Source organism: Quercus robur, chromosome 11, assembly GCF_932294415.1.
Source record: "Quercus robur chromosome 11, dhQueRobu3.1, whole genome shotgun sequence".
In the NCBI taxonomy this organism is placed as follows: Eukaryota; Viridiplantae; Streptophyta; class Magnoliopsida; order Fagales; family Fagaceae; genus Quercus; species Quercus robur.
Window position 1 is genome coordinate 46272411 of NC_065544.1, and position 16196 is coordinate 46288606.

Sequence of the window (16196 nt, forward strand, 5' to 3'; positions counted from 1 at the left end):
GTAAAAAGTCTAGTTAGATTGCTCTTATTATTATTATTATTATTATTATTATTTATAAAATTCGATAATCGGGAGACACGGAATTTAATCCCGATGTTTCAATTGGAAACATCATAAAGTGTTAACAAGTTGAATTACAAGACTCTTAGTTAGATTGTTAAATGTTAGTTATTTTTTTTATTAAAAAGAACCATGGATTATTTCCTTACAAGAACCGACACTAAGGTTGGGTTTGGATTCAACTTTTGCGTTTTACGTTTGCGTTTTCAGCAGCTTTTTTTTTTTTTGAGCCAATTTTGTTGACTTTTCCACAGTGAACAGTGCATCCGTGCACTGTTCACGGACCCACAAATTCCATTTTTCAACAACTTTTTCATTAAAAATGGGTCTCACGGTACTATTCACACATTTAAAAATTATTTTGCTATAGTGTTTTTAGTTTCAGCAAAATAAGTTCTATCCAAACAGACTCTAAGGGTTCGTTTGGATATAATTTATTTTTGCTGAAAACTAAAAACTGAAAATTGAAAACTGAAAACACTATAGCAAAATAATTTTTAAATGTGTGAATAGTACCTATGGGACCCATTTTTAATAAAAAAGTGGTTGAAAAGTGAAGTTTATGGGAGTCATGAATAGTGCACCCGTGCACTGTTCATGGGAGAATAGTCAAAAGTTGCGGCTTGAAAAAAAAGGAAAAAGAGAAAACGCACAAGTGCTAAGCGCCAAATGCCCAAGTGCTAAGCGCCAAACGCCAATAAGTCGGATCCAATTGAGCAATAAGTGTTGGTTTGGGAACAATTTATCTAACTTTTTGTTATTTATTTATTTTTTTTTTGCTAAATTATTTATGTGAAACCCGCAAATAGTAGGAAAAATAAGCAAAAATGAAATAAAATAGGTAAGTGACTCACTTGGAACCCACAGATAATAATAAAAATAAGCAATAAGTTGAATTATAAGTTTTCCTAAACAAACATTAGGTCACATGACAAATCAATAAGCTGAATATAAGATATAGCTTTATGTCAAATTATTTCATTTTATGTCAAAATTTTGACCAATTTTATAGGGTGTGGAGACAATAAAACTAATTTTTTGAATTTCACTTATTATTTTAGTAATATTTTCAGTCACCTTATCAATTTATACTAATTTTTTATTAAATGAACCCCATAAGAGCATCCACATTGGTGGAGCCATAATTTTAGTTATTTGACACTATAAAAAACTACTTTATTTATTATTTTACCTTTTTACTTTACAAAACATTCAATATCAGTAGTTTTATTTTAACTTTCAACACAATAAAATAATATAAACAACACAATAAAATAATATATCTACTACAATAAACAACAATCACAACCATCGCAACCATAACTGCCCTAACCCCTGCCTCCGCAACCACCACCGCCACATAATTGTAGATAATCGTCTAATGTAACAATAATTTTTTTAATCCCAAATTATATATGTATATACATATACAAATTTTTTTTTTTTGGCCTAAAACAATTTCTAATAACAACAGCTAAACTTATTATGAAATTATTGTAAAACATTGTAAAGGTAGCATTTATTATATAAAATATTAACTCAACAAAAATTTTAAAATTTTTTTCTTTTCTTTTATTTTTCTCTTAATTCACCTGCCAACCGTCACTCTCATGTCTCATCTCATCCCACTTTTAAAATATAATGCTTCACCGTCCAAACCTTAAAAAAATTCTCCACTCCATAATAATATAATATACTTCTTCCCTCCTTTTTCATTCTTCTTCTTCAGTTATTTGTTTCCTTCTTCGCAGTTCGCACCATTCTTCTTTCTCTTTCCTTCAGTTTACAAGCTTACTCCACAGCAATTTTAGTGGGTAGAAACAAGTGAGTCTATAGTCTTCATTTTGTAAAAGTTCTTTCACTGTCTCTCGCTCAGTTCGCTATCTCTTTTCAATCACTGAAAGAAATAAGGAAAAAGAAAAAAAAAGGAAAATTGAGAAACCAAGCTTCATGCCGGCCGAAGCAGTGAGGATGATGGATGAATCGAAGGTGAGAGTTTGATGAGGAGGATAATGGGCGAGAGATTGAGTGAGAGGTGAGAGTTTTGTTTTTGAGAAAGAGAGAGTGAGTGAAACGGCGGAGGAAAAAAAGAAATATGAAAAAAAAGAAAAGAAAGAAAGAATTATTATTTTAATGAGAAGTGAGGATAAAAAATATTATTTTCTTTTGGTTTTGAGCTACCGTGCACAGTCATGGCTGTGCACTAAGTTGAGTAGGTAAAATTTTTACCTACATCATCACCAATATTGCGTACTTTTTGTGTATGGTAGTACTAAAAAAACTAAGGGGCGGTTTGGTTTGCATGTCTACATCCAGATTATTTGTGTTTTCAACTTTTTTAACCGGTGTCTATTATATTGTTCATGAGACATGAACAATGTAACTAGGCATATAAACCGTACTTTCAAACATAAATAGTAATTTATTATTATTATTTTATTATTTTTAATTTTTAATAAAATAAATCATATCTAAACACTCACTAAATTATTATTTAACTATTATTTTATTTAAATATGTTAATGGGCACTTTATGTGCTAACATTATCTATTTTTTATTATTAATCTACTATTGTTTTTCCTAAAAAACAAAACAGAAAAGAAAAGAAAAAGTTGAGTCTACTTGAGTCTACCTTAAAGTCAAAACTAAAAAGTTCAGGTGCATATAAAGTCAAGAACGAACCCCACTGGATACGCTTACGCTGACACAAACTCACGAGAGCCACGATGTACCTCAACTATTCTCTAATCTCTTCTCGTTCACTATAATAAAAAGTTTGCTGTCGGAAAATCATTCTCTATATGTGTCTCTACCATATTACATTTTCTCCCAATCTAAAAACCAAAATTTACACGTCACAATTATTATGGTTATGGCTATTATTCTTTTCACTATAGCCCCTATCCTTTTCAAAGTTTTATCAAAAAGAATCTATGAATCTATTCACAAATCTCTGCATAAATCTATTCACTAATTATCAGAAAGAAACAGAAAAGAAAGATGACTCACAAATCGGCCAAATTAGTCATCCCTTATTAGATTGATAATCCCATCTAGAGCTAGTTCATTCCTATCATGAAAAAAGGGTTGGATGCATGGAAGACTTGGCAACCATTTATAAGGTGATTTATAAGATTATTATTATTTATGTGTATTAATTAGACAAGTCGTATGACTCATTAAAAATATTATGCGAGAAAAATCATTAAACAAATGATCTCTTTAATGGTCACATAATAAGTTAATACCAAGCTCAATAGTATGAGTTTGTAATCAAGTAGGGCATTAAAGTAGTTGAACCGAAAGTGTAATCAGCTAGGTAGGAGAAGTGGCTCTATTGGTTTATTCTTAAGGAGATTCTGTTTTAGTTTGCCCCTTCGCCCTTGGGATAAATGGCTCATCCATCCATTAAGGGTGGGTAGCTCTCCATATCAAAAAAAACATAATAGGTTGATTATTCTTAGATAAAAAAATGAAAAAAGTTAATAAATACTCTAAGAAGAGTGATTTAAGAATTTTTTTTTAAAAATATGATGGAAAAAAAATAATGAATTTTGTTGGTAATTTTTTATATTTTCTATAAAACATAAATGGTAGGATTGAAATACAATGGTAAGTTCGTACAAGAATCTAGCAAAAATTAAACATGATGCTGCTTCTTTGCCTTTTCAGAGTTACGATACCATACAATACAATCTCGTTAGATAAACCCAAAATCCACATCGACACTGACGTGGCTTCTCACCATCCCCTCTTTGGCTCTCCCACCAAATACCTCCCATCTTCCCCTTTATTTACCATCCCTACCCCACCTTTCTTAATCCATGTACATGAACACGAGATTCGCATAAACTTGTGGAAGAATTATTGTTTATTTTAACATAAAAATCAGTGGTTAGGATTTTTTTTTTCTAGGAGTTTGGTAAGAAATATAAATTATAGAAAATGTAAAATAAAAGAGAACTTGGATATGTCTATATCACAATATATATATATATATATATATATATATATACACACATAAAGTTTTACTATTATCTTTTATGGTGTTTCATATTTTGATATCATTGCAAGATATCTTCATTATTATTCCTATGATTTATGCCTCTTCTAATGTATACAGTCAAATAATCGTTCATCCATTAATCTTCTATTTAATTGATTTATTTTAAATTTGTTATGATCTAAATGAGCTTTTTCTAAAGTTTAAGATTAACAAATTTTTACTTTTTTTTGCTAGGCTTATTAATTTTTTGAAAAATGCTATGTTCACAGTATTTTTACAATATTTTAATAACAAATTTTAAGTGACAAGTTGTTATTGGTATGGCAAAAAAGTAATTTTAATGATAGATTCAAATTATAACCAATAATAACTAATCATCTATAATTTGTAGTGAAAATGTTATGAAAATATTATGAACGTAACACTTTTCTAATTTTTTTTCTTCATATTTTAGATAAGATTGGTTTGTTATTAGACTTTTTTGTGTTAAAAAAAAGCTAAGATATTGTTAAGAGAATCGTATTCAAATTTATTTTAATTGCACTTAAAAAATATACAATCAAGGTGTTCAAAATTTTATTTTAGGAGATCAAAACAAAAAAAAATTATTTTTTCAGGCCAATTAGGGGGTTCATTAGAGCCTCTAGACTCCAAGTGGAGCTGCCCCTTGAAAAGAACTTTTTTTTTTTTTCCTATTTTACTTACTTACTTTGCAAAATACCTCACATTAAATTATCTATTTTAAACTACATTTGATTAAAATATCTATTTTCTTATTTTTTATAATTATTTATCTTTTTTCACATATAACAACTATCCTTTACCATATTTGTCCTTAAGCATCCACATCCGGATCTCAAATCCTATCTTATTTTACCATCCCAAAAAACTACTTTATTACTTATACCATACCATTTTTCAACATAGCCAACATCCCAACTTTTATTTTCCTATTCTACTCATTAAAATAATATTTTTATACAATAAAATAATATATCCCACAATTACCATCATTTACAATAAAACACATTATTTATTATTTCTCTCTCTTTATTTCTGTTCAACAACCACAATCACCACCACCGACTCATGAGACACCTGACACCGCCATTGCCACCACCAGCATCAACTCATAATTTACCGTCAACACCCAAAAACAAAAAAAAAAAAAAAACCTGGGCAGCAAACCCACCCTGCCACCCACTGACCCAAAACCCATTCCGACGGAGCCATAGACACCCACCCCACCGTCGACCCACCAGCCACAACTACTTCCACCACCTCCACCGTCGGCCCACTAGCCATAACCACAAACCCAGTAGCTGAACCAAAAAAAAAAAAAAAAAAAAAAAAAAAAAAACTCAATCCAATGGCAACACAGCACAGCCAAATCCAACCAAATCAAAATCAAAACCAAAATCAAAATCCTAAATCAAAATCAAAATCCAAAATCAAAAATCAAACCCATTTGTTCTCGCAAAACCCAAACCCAAACCCATCTGTTCTCACCGGCAGCAATGGCGAGAGAGAGAGGGTCGCCCGTCGCCGTCTGAATTCATCCCAAACCCGTCATCATCATCATCATCTTCGACCCAAACGCCAAACGCCAAACACCACCCAAACGCCACCCAATTGCCACCCAAATTCGACCCTCACGCCGGAAACCCACGACCTCCACGCCTCCACCACAGCTTTTCTGATCAAGCCTCCACGCCATTGCCTCCATTCCGTTGAAGAAGAGAGAGCAGGAAGAAAGAGAGAGAAAAGAAACAGAAAAAATGAGAGAGGAGAGAGAAATTTACCGGGATAAATGAGAGAGGAGAGAGAAATGAGAGTATTAAAAAATTATTTTTTTTTATAACATTCAGCTACAGTACCATCTTACATTTGAGATGGTACTGTAGCTAAATCCCAAATTTGGAATTGGCATATGGCATATGGCCTTCCCATTGTTGAGTAGTTTTGGGGCTTAAATGCCAAATGTTCCTAACATTTGGCATATAGAAGCCCCAATGCTGATGCTAAAGACTAAAGAGAGAATAAAAAAACTAAATGCAAATGAATAGTGTCACACTCGCATCAACCCCACTTTGTACTCTGCGAAGCACTGAATCAAGCCCCTCCTCAAAAGAAATAAAATAGTACAAAAAATCGTTATTTATAATAATAATATTTTTTTCCTGGTTTTTCTCGCTCAAAATTCTCTCAATATCTTTTCTCTCTCTCTCACTCAGACAAACAAAAAGCACTCCAATGGCAAAACCAAAAGCTCCGAGACGAACCCTTGACTCTTACACAGTCAAACACATCAACAAAACCGTCAAAGGTAACAAAATTTTCCCGAGAAACAAACACATCTTTAAAACCAAATTTTTTTTTTTAATTTTTTGTTTTCACAGCCGGAGACTGCGTGCTGATGCGGCCGTCGGATCCAGCGAAGCCATCGTACGTGGCGAAGATCGAGCGGATCGAAGCGGACGGTCGCGGAACCAACGTGAAGGTTCACGTGAGGTGGTATTACCGGCCGGAGGAGTCGATCGGTGGCCGGAGACAGTTCCATGGATCGAAGGAGGTGTTTCTATCGGACCACTACGATTTGCAGAGCGCCGACACGATTGAAGGGAAGTGCACGGTGCATAGCTTCAAGAGCTACACGAAGCTTGACGCCGTTGGAAACGACGACTTCTTCTGTCGTTTCGAGTACAATTCTTCTACTGGTGCTTTCAATCCTGACCGTGTCGCCGTGTATGTAAGCCTTTTCGAATTTCTTTAAAACAATTGCTTTTTTGAATTTTGTTTGTTACTGTTTGTGTTTGCTTTGCTTTTAGCTGTGTATTTTGCTAATTAACTTTGTTTTGCTCTTGTTTTTGTTTGTTTGTGTGTGTTTTTTAAGTGAATGGCCAATATTTTGTTAATTAACTCTCTAATTTGTTGTTTTGTTTGGTTTTTCTTTTGCTTTTATTTTTGTTTGTTTGTTTGTTAAGTGAATTGGGATAAAAGTGGTTAGGCAATTGAATTGAACAGTTAGAAATGAGTTGAATAAGCATGCAAATCTAGAATCATGCTCCTGGGCATGAGCATAAACTCGCCTGTCACGGTTGAATGCCCCGGATTACCTGGCAACTCGTTCTAGCGAGTGGGGTCAGTTGCCTATAGGTTTTGCAAGCTATTCTTTAGAAAGATTGACTTGGTTCTAAAAGAAAAAAAAAAGTATGCAAATTGATTATCTATTCTCTTGTTTGGGGCAAATTTGAATTTAAGTGAATGCAAGTATTTGATTGGAGTTTAATTTCTGATGTATTTATAATGCAATTAGAAACAAAAACATCACCATGGTTGAATTTGGGTCCAAATATCTGTATTGTGTTTCTTTTTGTCAATTTTTTTCTTGGAAGCCAAATGGCGGTATGGCTTAAGCTATTGGATTACTTGGATTGTGTTTAATTAAATCTAATCTACATTATCTGCCTTTAGCTGAGGAAGCAAAATGAAGTTGGGTTAGAAAGTTTTGATAGTGGGGCTGTGGGAACAATATGAAACGTGCACCGTGTCTGACTCTGTTATTTAGCAGATGTAGAACAGTAGAAGACCAGGAGTAGTAGGGACCAAGAGTATAATTTAATTGATTTTTGTCCTCCATCTACCTTACACTTAAAACTCCAAATAAGGATGTTTTGTTTTCTTTTGAGTAGATTCTTTGCTTTTAAGATCCCAAAGCTAAGATATGTCCAAAAAATTCCACCTTTCCTGTCATGTCCATATGCTAATTTCATTATCTTACCAGAGGATGGTCCCAGGGCAAACGAGTAAGAAACGCATTTGTGTTTGATATGTTAGGTTACTTAGGTAGGTTAAAGACTGATTTTATGTACCATTGACTAAAGAAAATTGTTATTTCAATAATCAGCTTTTGAATGCATAAATTTACTTGTAGTTGTCTCTTGGCATCTCTAAACGATGCATGATGTTGAAAAATATTAGTGGTGCATATAGTACTTCCCACTAAAAATGCTAGTTTCATGTGAATTTGGTGGTTTAGTGAACTGGAAATTTAATTATTTTCAGTTGGTGTATGTAAATTACTTGTTATTCCTTTTTTTTTAAAAAGAAAAAAAATTCTTTACTTGATTGTGCTTTTAGTTGGTACTTTTTATTATTTAAAAAAAAAATTTAAATTAGGTAGTTTTCTTCTTTCAGCTAATGATTCCCATGAAAAATTTTCCCCTCCTCTCCTATCAAATAATGAAATGTAAATTTCAAGATTGCAGTTGCTTTTGCTGAATTACTTTTTTTGTATTCTGTTATATCTATGCTACTTGCTAGCTGAGTATGATAAATTGTATCTACTGGTTCCTTCTCTTCCTTGTTGTACCCTTACTGACATGACATGCCATGGGTAAGGTATGGCTACCAGAGGGAATTGTTTTGGAAAATTGATGAGCCCAACACTTGGACTTGTCCCTGCAGTCCCCACGTTCGTACCCAAATCCATGTTACTTAGGGTGTTTTATCTCCATCATAAACTGCTATGTATTGATTAATTGGGATTGAGTATGTACTCTTAAGACTGTTACTTATTTAGCGAATTTCATGCTTTAATCTTCACTATGATAGAGCTGTGTCTTGAAAGAATAAGCTGATATTTGCAACATGAGTTTTTTGAGTTTTAGAATTGTTGATTCAAAATCTTTATTTGGTTTTGAGTTCTTTTAGTTTATTAGTTTATATATTGTGCAGGTATTGCAAGTGTGAGATGCCTTACAACCCTGATGACCTAATGGTTCAGTGTGAAGGCTGTAGTGATTGGTAGGTTGAATGCTTTTGATGTTATATAATTGAAACTTTTCACATGTTAAAAAAAGAAAGGAGGTATAATGTTCTTATGGCTTTTATAATACAAAATATTTTCAGACGCATATTTGCACCCTTTTAATAAAATTTATTACCTGTCAAAAAAGGTTCTGTTTTGAAATATCTTTTTATTTTTTTATTTATATATATATATATATATTTTTTAACATAAGGTTCTACTACACTTATATTTTTAAGTATAAAAAATCAATTATTTTTGGCTTCTTTCATGTGATTCTCCGTTTGCCAATTTAGGGTTTTCTATGTGGGTCACATGCAATTTTGATGGGGTTAATAATAATTCATTTATTGGTTAAAAATTAATTGTGAAAGATGTTCAATAGAAAGATTACAAAGTGTTAGTAGTCAATTACCATGTTGCCATGCTATAAAGCTATGAATAACTCCATATAGCTATTCACATATCCTCTAACAAAGTATTGTAGATATTAATCAATTATCCCCCAGTGATATTTAGGAGGGGAATATTTTTGTGAAGTACGAACACATTACTTTTATCCGTTGAGACTAAATGGATTGTCAAATAAATTCTTCAAATGAAAAAAGGCCTAATTTTAATTTTCGGAAATGCAATGTTGAATTGAGCATTATAGGCATGCCTTATGCAATAAGGTTTGTTGCTATCTCCTTTGAAGAGCTTCTATGTTTGAGGCTTAGGGTTATTTGCATAAGCTTGGGAGGATTTACATTTATATCTATTTTCTATCATCTTTCTTCTTCTTTTTTTAAGAACCTATACAATCTTCAGCATACTATTTTTAATTCAGGTTTCATCCTGCTTGTATCAACATGTCTGCGGAGGAAGCAAAACGACTTGATCATTTCTACTGTGAAAATTGTTCCTCTGAAGGTCAGAAGAAGTTGCAGAATTCTCATACCGCTTCGAGACATTTGGATACAAAGGTATTCCCATTCATTGAACTTCACTAAGTTTTAACAGCATTTTTATTTTCATTCTGTTGTAAGCTTTATGGCTGAAAATGTGCATGTCCAAGATGAGATGTTATTGAATATGTTCATCTATCTATTGATTTCAATGGTTCTACACAAATTATTTTTTTGAAGACATTTAACTGACACTGAGGAATATTGTAGATAGGCATGGTATGAAGGATGCTTCGATTCAAGGGTAATTATTACCTTCTTTAATTTTGGGTTACTCTATATGAATATAAAGCTCAGAATTTAAGGGGAGGGTCCTCAATGCATGTTAATGGCAGTTAAACATGATGGTGTTTGCCTGTTGGGAATATAAATCCCCCCCACCCCTCCTACAAAAAAGAGCTCATATATCAGATGTTTGCATCTTCCCTCTTTAATCAGTGTGTGGACCTCACAACTGTGTAGGATCCTCATGTTGTGAGAGGAAGGATGTATGTATCCCATGAATGAAATACTTCTTCACCCCCCCTCTCCAAAAAAAGAAAAAAAAGAAACGAAATACTTCTCTCTCTAAACATGTCATGTTTTTAAGTAGTTGGAAGCTAGTGTTGAGTAACAATATTATTGCCCTGTAGGGGAACATGTCATCAATGTTGATTTGTGATTATGATGTTTTCAGGTGGAAACAAAACGGCGTCGGAGGTGACATTGTGTATAAACATATGGTAGAATTATAAAGAAGGAACTGGAGCTTCTTTCTCTTGTAGTCAAATGTGTAGCTTCAAGCAAATACGGAGGCTGTATCTGCAACACAGTATTTGCGGGTGAGAGGGGTTTAAAAAAACCTGTGGTCGTCTTTTCAAAAAGAAAAAAAAAAAAAAAAAAAAAAAAACTGTGGTCATATCTATTTGGTTAGAGGATGATTCCCCCTTTTACTTAGAAGGTCGAGGATATGTTTGGTTGTCCTTAATCATGTAACATAATCTCTCTCTCTCTCTCTCTCTCTCTCTCTCTCTCTCAAGTTGCTTGTGCTTAGGAACGTGTATAGTCAAGGGTATTCACAACTTAATTTAAGAGCAATAGATACGGGTTTTTTCATGTATCTACTGTGGCATATAATGTCTTGGACCTTGGTGGTCAAACCTGCAAATGTATGAAATGTTAATTTAGAACCTCTGATCAATCTCTCCTTTTGTTTTTTTTCCTCTCTCTCTCTCTCTGATGCGTGGGAGTCCATGAGAAGCACTATTGGGCAAGAAGATTTGTAACAGAATGGGACATCCGAAGCCACTAATTGGCATATTCCTGCGAGTGTTTTTGAAGAATACGTAGTCCTTTATTATACTTTATTTTTAGGATAATTCATAAAATATGAAAAAAAAAAAAACCCATCTAATGCTTGAGATTATTATGAAAATTTTTTCATTAAAAAAGGCTGCAAACAACAGAACTAAGACAAAACACAGATGCAAGTTGAATATACCAGCTGCAACAGAACTAATACATCATTTCCCTTTCAACTTTTTTTTTTCCCACCTCATTCAACTTCCTTTATTTCTCTCAACTAATCACCGACTCTCTTTAAGGAAGTCAATTGGTATGACATGTGTCTTACCTTGTTAGAATATATTAATGACATCACTCATGTGCTGGCATTTATTCTTATCCCCATGTGTCCTAATTGTTTGTCATTTATTCTTATACCCATGTGTCCTAATTGTTAGAAGGGTCCGGTTAATATGTGCCCTTAGGATACATATTAAGTTTTCTATTTTTGGAAATATTTTTTCGGGAATTGAAAAAGCTGTCATTACTTTTTCAATTCTCGAGAAAATTTTTACCAAAAATGGAAATTAATGTGTGCCCTTAGGGCACACATTAGTAAAATCCTTGTTAGAATATATTAATGACATCACTCATGTACTGTCATTTATTTTTATCCACAACCTTAAAACCTTAGTGTTTGTTTGGTTGAAGATAGAAAAATGGGAGGATAGAAAATGATAAGAGAATAGAAAAGTGAAAGGATAGAAAAAATTTTAATTTCTCTCATTTTTGTTTGGTTGGGAGTGGAAAAGTGGAGAGATGGAAAAAGTGAGTTTGTATAAATTTACTCATACACTCTTGTTAAAAAATGATGGCTAATTAAAACAAAAAAGTGACAAATAACAAAAAAAAAAAATCACCCAATTTATTAAAAAATAAAAATCATGTAAAAAAAAAAGTCATCTAGTTAAACAAAAAAAAAAAAAAAGAAGAAAAGATGAAAAGAAGAAAAACAAAACAACTATCACACCTACAGCCTAGGAAATCAAAAAAAGAAAAAAAAAAAGAAAAAGAAAAAAAAGGCAACGTCTAAGAAAGGAAAAGAAAAAAAAAAAAAGAAAAAGAAAAAGAAAAAGAAAAAAAAAGGAAGAAACAACTGTCCACGAAAGCACAAAAAAAAAAAAAAAAAAAAAAAAAAAAAGAGGAAAGGAATTGGACGACTTGCACATGGGCATATTTGTCCATTAAGCAGTCTCATTTTCTCCCTTCAGTTTTCTCTTCATTTTGGAAAGAAAACTTTTTGGTGAGCCTTGGGAGAAAACACCCACGTCCCATCATATATTTCCCTTCCTCTCAACCCAACCAAACATACTTCAAAAAAGTTTTCATTCCCATATTTTTTTTCAAAGTTTTCCATCTACCCTATTTCACTTCCAAACAAATACACCCTTAGGGAATTCCCAATATATAAGTTCATCATTTTTCCCAAGGGTTAGAAAGTCCTCTGGTATGACATTTATCCTAATTGCTAGAATATACCAGTGACATTACTCATGTCGTGTCACTTATTCATGTTCAATTCCATTTTTATTCATAGCCTTAAAACCCTACGGGACCGCCAATGTAAATTCATCATTTTTCCAAGGGAATTAGAATTAGTAACAATCATCAGCAACCTCTTATTCATATTCAATTCCATTTTTATTCATAGCCTTAAAACCCTACGGGACCGCCAATATAAATTCATCATTTTCCCAAGGGAATTAGAATAAGTAACAATCATCAGCAACCTCTAGGGAAACACAAAAATATGTGCACTATGCATTATGTGTGCACTACAGCTGTGCTATTACTCAATTGGATAGGAGAGGAAAAGGATCCCTTTTTCCACTTTTGGAAAGATAATGGTGGAAATGGCATCCATACAAAACTCGAACGGTATAGGTTTCCATTTCATCTCTTTGTCTGAAAAAGAGATTAAAAAAAAAAAAGTAAAAAAGAAAAGGTGAATGACCACTTGGAAGTCCTTTCAATCCATAAAATGAAGTAGAAAAATGCAAGGGCTTTTTTGGGCCTATATACATGATGGACCTAGCCCAGCCATTTAACCGTTGAAAATTAAAATAGTATGTTTTATTTAAAAAGTATTCCGTTGCCGGGACTTGAACCCGGGTCTCTCGGGTGAGAGCCGAGTATCCTAACCAACTAGACTACAACGGATTGTTGCTCTTCTTACCAATGTCATAGTTAATATCAATTTAATCTTCAACTTCAGCGATTATTCTTAAAACCATTCTTTATTCTCTCTTCTCTCCCTAGTAAAATGGTTTTCCAATAGAGTAATTCATGACTTTTTCTAACAGTAGAAAGTGACAACACATCCATGTCAAACAGTTAAATAATGTTATGCATAAGATAATCCACTTTCACATTTCTATGATGAAAACATAAACAACAGAAAACACTTCTTTCACAAATTTAAGAAGTACATATAGATAGTATAATTCATGACTTTGTCTAACAGTAGAAAGAGACAATACAACCATGTCAAGCGGTTAAATAATGTTATGCATAAGATGTTCCACTTCCACATTCCTATGATAACATAAACAACAAAAAATACTTCTATCACAAACTTAAGAAGTAACAAGTATTAAAAAAAAAGCAAGGTTAAATTTATATTCTCATTTCTATTAAGTTCATAATAGACATTAAGTGTAAGGTTTAAACCGCAACCTACAAAAGAAACTAGAACATATTAAAATTATCAACAAAAACTAAATCAACTATTTTTCAAGTAATTAATAATGCTTCAATCACTAGATATTTTAGCTATATTGTAATATCAAGAACTTTGTACATAAAAAAAAAAAAAAAAACCTAATCTGTGCCTCTTTGTCAAGACTTTCACAGAAGCCTTCTTTTTCTTTGCTTAATCTGAAATATTTTTATTAGTGAAGGCTATGTCTCTTTGCTTAGACTAAAACTGGGTTAATATTTCTTTTGGTTTATAGAGCACTTATTGGCATTAGGAAAAACAAGAAATGATGAAAATGTGCAATCTTAGAAATGAAAAACTATAGTATAAATTTATTTTAGGTAGAAGGTATAAACAGCATTACTCGTTTGTATTTACTATTTAAGGACCAATTTGGTTATTTTTCAATTGTCTTGGATGTATCTGACATTAGCCAAAACCTCACGGTAGTGAACTAAAATTTACCTTTATTATTATTATTATTATCTTCCTTGAAATCACTTTCATATTATTGATATTACTTAAAATCTGTTTAATTTTTATTTTATAGTGATGATCGTTTCCTAGAAGGACAATAGAATCATATTAACAACTTATTGCAGTCGCATGTTCTTTGAAATTGTAGTGGAAGCTGACTTTAGTTGCCGTAGGAATGAAGCCACCCTTGGGACAAACAAAGTGAATATTTAATTTTTTATAAAGGAAAAAGTTTGGTTCAAAATATATTTAGAATTATCTTACTGTAATTTATTAAGTGGTGATTAAAGACGCTATCAATGTATAGTTTTAGTTATATAATATTTTTAATGAGTCATGTGACTTGTTCATATAATACACATTGATGAAATAATGAGTTAGAAAAGATAGCAATAAATGGTGGGAAATTACCATATGATCAACACTTAGATAACATGTAATCCAACTTAGTTTTAGTTATATAATATTTTTAATGAGTCATGTAACTTGTTCATATAATACACATTGATGAAATAATGAGTTGGAAAAGATAGCAATAAATGGTGTGAAATTAACATATGATCAACATTTAGATAACATGTAATCCAACTGTGGTTTTGCAAAAAACGAAACTACAATGTTAGCCCTTCAAGTTTACTTTGTGTGCGCAATTGATTTCTTAAGTTTCAAGTGAGCACAATTGATCCCTTAAATTTTCAGAATAAGTAATATAAGTTCTCCGTTAGTAGTGTTACTTACATGTCTAACAGAATAAGGATTTGTCATTTTTTTTAATGACTTGACATTTTTTTAATTAAAAAATTACAAAATGAATTTACAAACAATCTGACCCATTTCAATTCAAATTTTAATCCTAAGTCCTAACTCGGTACCAAATTAAAACTCATTTGCAATCAGATTCACAAACCCACGAGAGAGAGAGAGAGAGAGAGAGAGAGAGAGAGAGAGAGAGAGAGAGAGAGAGAGAGAGAGAGAGAGAGAGAGAGATTGAACAAACCTAAGCCCTAGTTGCCGCCGGCGATGCCTCTGCCCTCTGCTGAAGAAGAGGTTAGATGAAGCCTTTTTTTTGAGAAGAAGGTTTGATTAAGCCTAAACGTGATAAATCAAATACTTTCTGAGACTCTTCTGGCAAAGGCTTAAAGCTTATAGTCAGGCTGTCAGGCAGCATATATTCCATCTCAGTCAACTAACTATTCAAGGGAATTTTATCAAAAAAAAAAAAAAAAAATTCAAAGGGAAAAAAAAAAGAAAAAGAAATAAATTGCGTGAAAGACATTTTAGAGAGCACTTACTATATTATCAGAGATGCAGCCACTGGACGTTTGGAAGCATAAGAATAAAAAGATCAAAGAAGAAATATGCCACGATTGGCAGATTAACAATGACAGCGGTGGATGTCTAAGAAGAAAGGGGCCACAATCTCCAGCGAAGGGCAGGCAGCAGCTAGGGCTTGAGTTTGTTCAATCACTCTCTCCCTTTCTTACATGTAATTTCATTCGGTAATTTTAAATAAAAAGAAATGTCACGTCATTAATAAAATGATAGGTTATTATTCCGTTAGTCACGTAAGTAATACTGCTAACGGAAGTTAATAGAAATATTTACAATTTGTTTGGATTCCGCTTATTTTGTTAAAATTGAAAACTTTTTGCTGAAAGTACTGTAGATAAAGGTAAAAATTAGCTGAAATAATACAATAAGATCCATGAATAGTACTAAAAAATGCAGTGAGACTCATATATAATAACAAAAATAAACTGAATAGTAAAATAAATTGGAAAAAATAATTTTTGCCAAACACACACTTAGTGTGAGTTTGGATAGCAAACGCAACAAGCGTTTACGTTTTTCCCTAGGTCCCATGCACTGTTCGC

At 32.4% G+C, this 16196-nt stretch overlaps 1 protein-coding gene and 1 non-coding gene across 3 annotated transcripts; one reads left to right on the plus strand and one right to left on the minus strand.

Annotated features, from left to right (window-relative positions):
* Positions 1-6228: 6228 nt before the first annotated feature.
* Positions 6229-10997, plus strand: LOC126705737 (chromatin remodeling protein SHL-like). 2 transcript variants are annotated; one of them, XM_050404911.1, is made up of 6 exons: positions 6229-6393; positions 6467-6812; positions 8805-8873; positions 9707-9842; positions 10035-10068; positions 10501-10997. In XM_050404911.1, the coding sequence occupies exons 1-5, from the start codon at positions 6321-6323 to the stop codon at positions 10047-10049; spliced, it is 639 nt and encodes a 212-aa protein (XP_050260868.1). In that variant the 5' UTR covers positions 6229-6320; the 3' UTR covers positions 10050-10068; positions 10501-10997. The 2 variants fall into 2 exon arrangements, with proteins under 2 accessions (XP_050260868.1, XP_050260867.1); XM_050404910.1 differs by lacking the exon at positions 10035-10068.
* A 2237-nt stretch (positions 10998-13234) lies between these two features.
* On the minus strand, positions 13235-13307 carry TRNAE-CUC (transfer RNA glutamic acid (anticodon CUC)). The gene has a single exon. It is a non-coding gene; the product is annotated as a tRNA-Glu (tRNA).
* Between the last annotated feature and the right edge of the window lie 2889 nt (positions 13308-16196).

Bases quoted from the DNA above. Each gene is read 5' to 3' on its own strand.
- LOC126705737 (XM_050404910.1), top strand. From the start codon at position 6,321: ATGGCAAAACCAAAAGCTCCGAGACGAACCCTTGACTCTTACACAGTC. The intron at 6,394-6,466 runs GTAACAAAATTT...TTGTTTTCACAG, and splicing joins CATCAACAAAACCGTCAAAG to CCGGAGACTGCGTGCTGATG. The intron at 8,874-9,706 runs GTAGGTTGAATG...TTTTTAATTCAG, and splicing joins TGTGAAGGCTGTAGTGATTG to GTTTCATCCTGCTTGTATCA.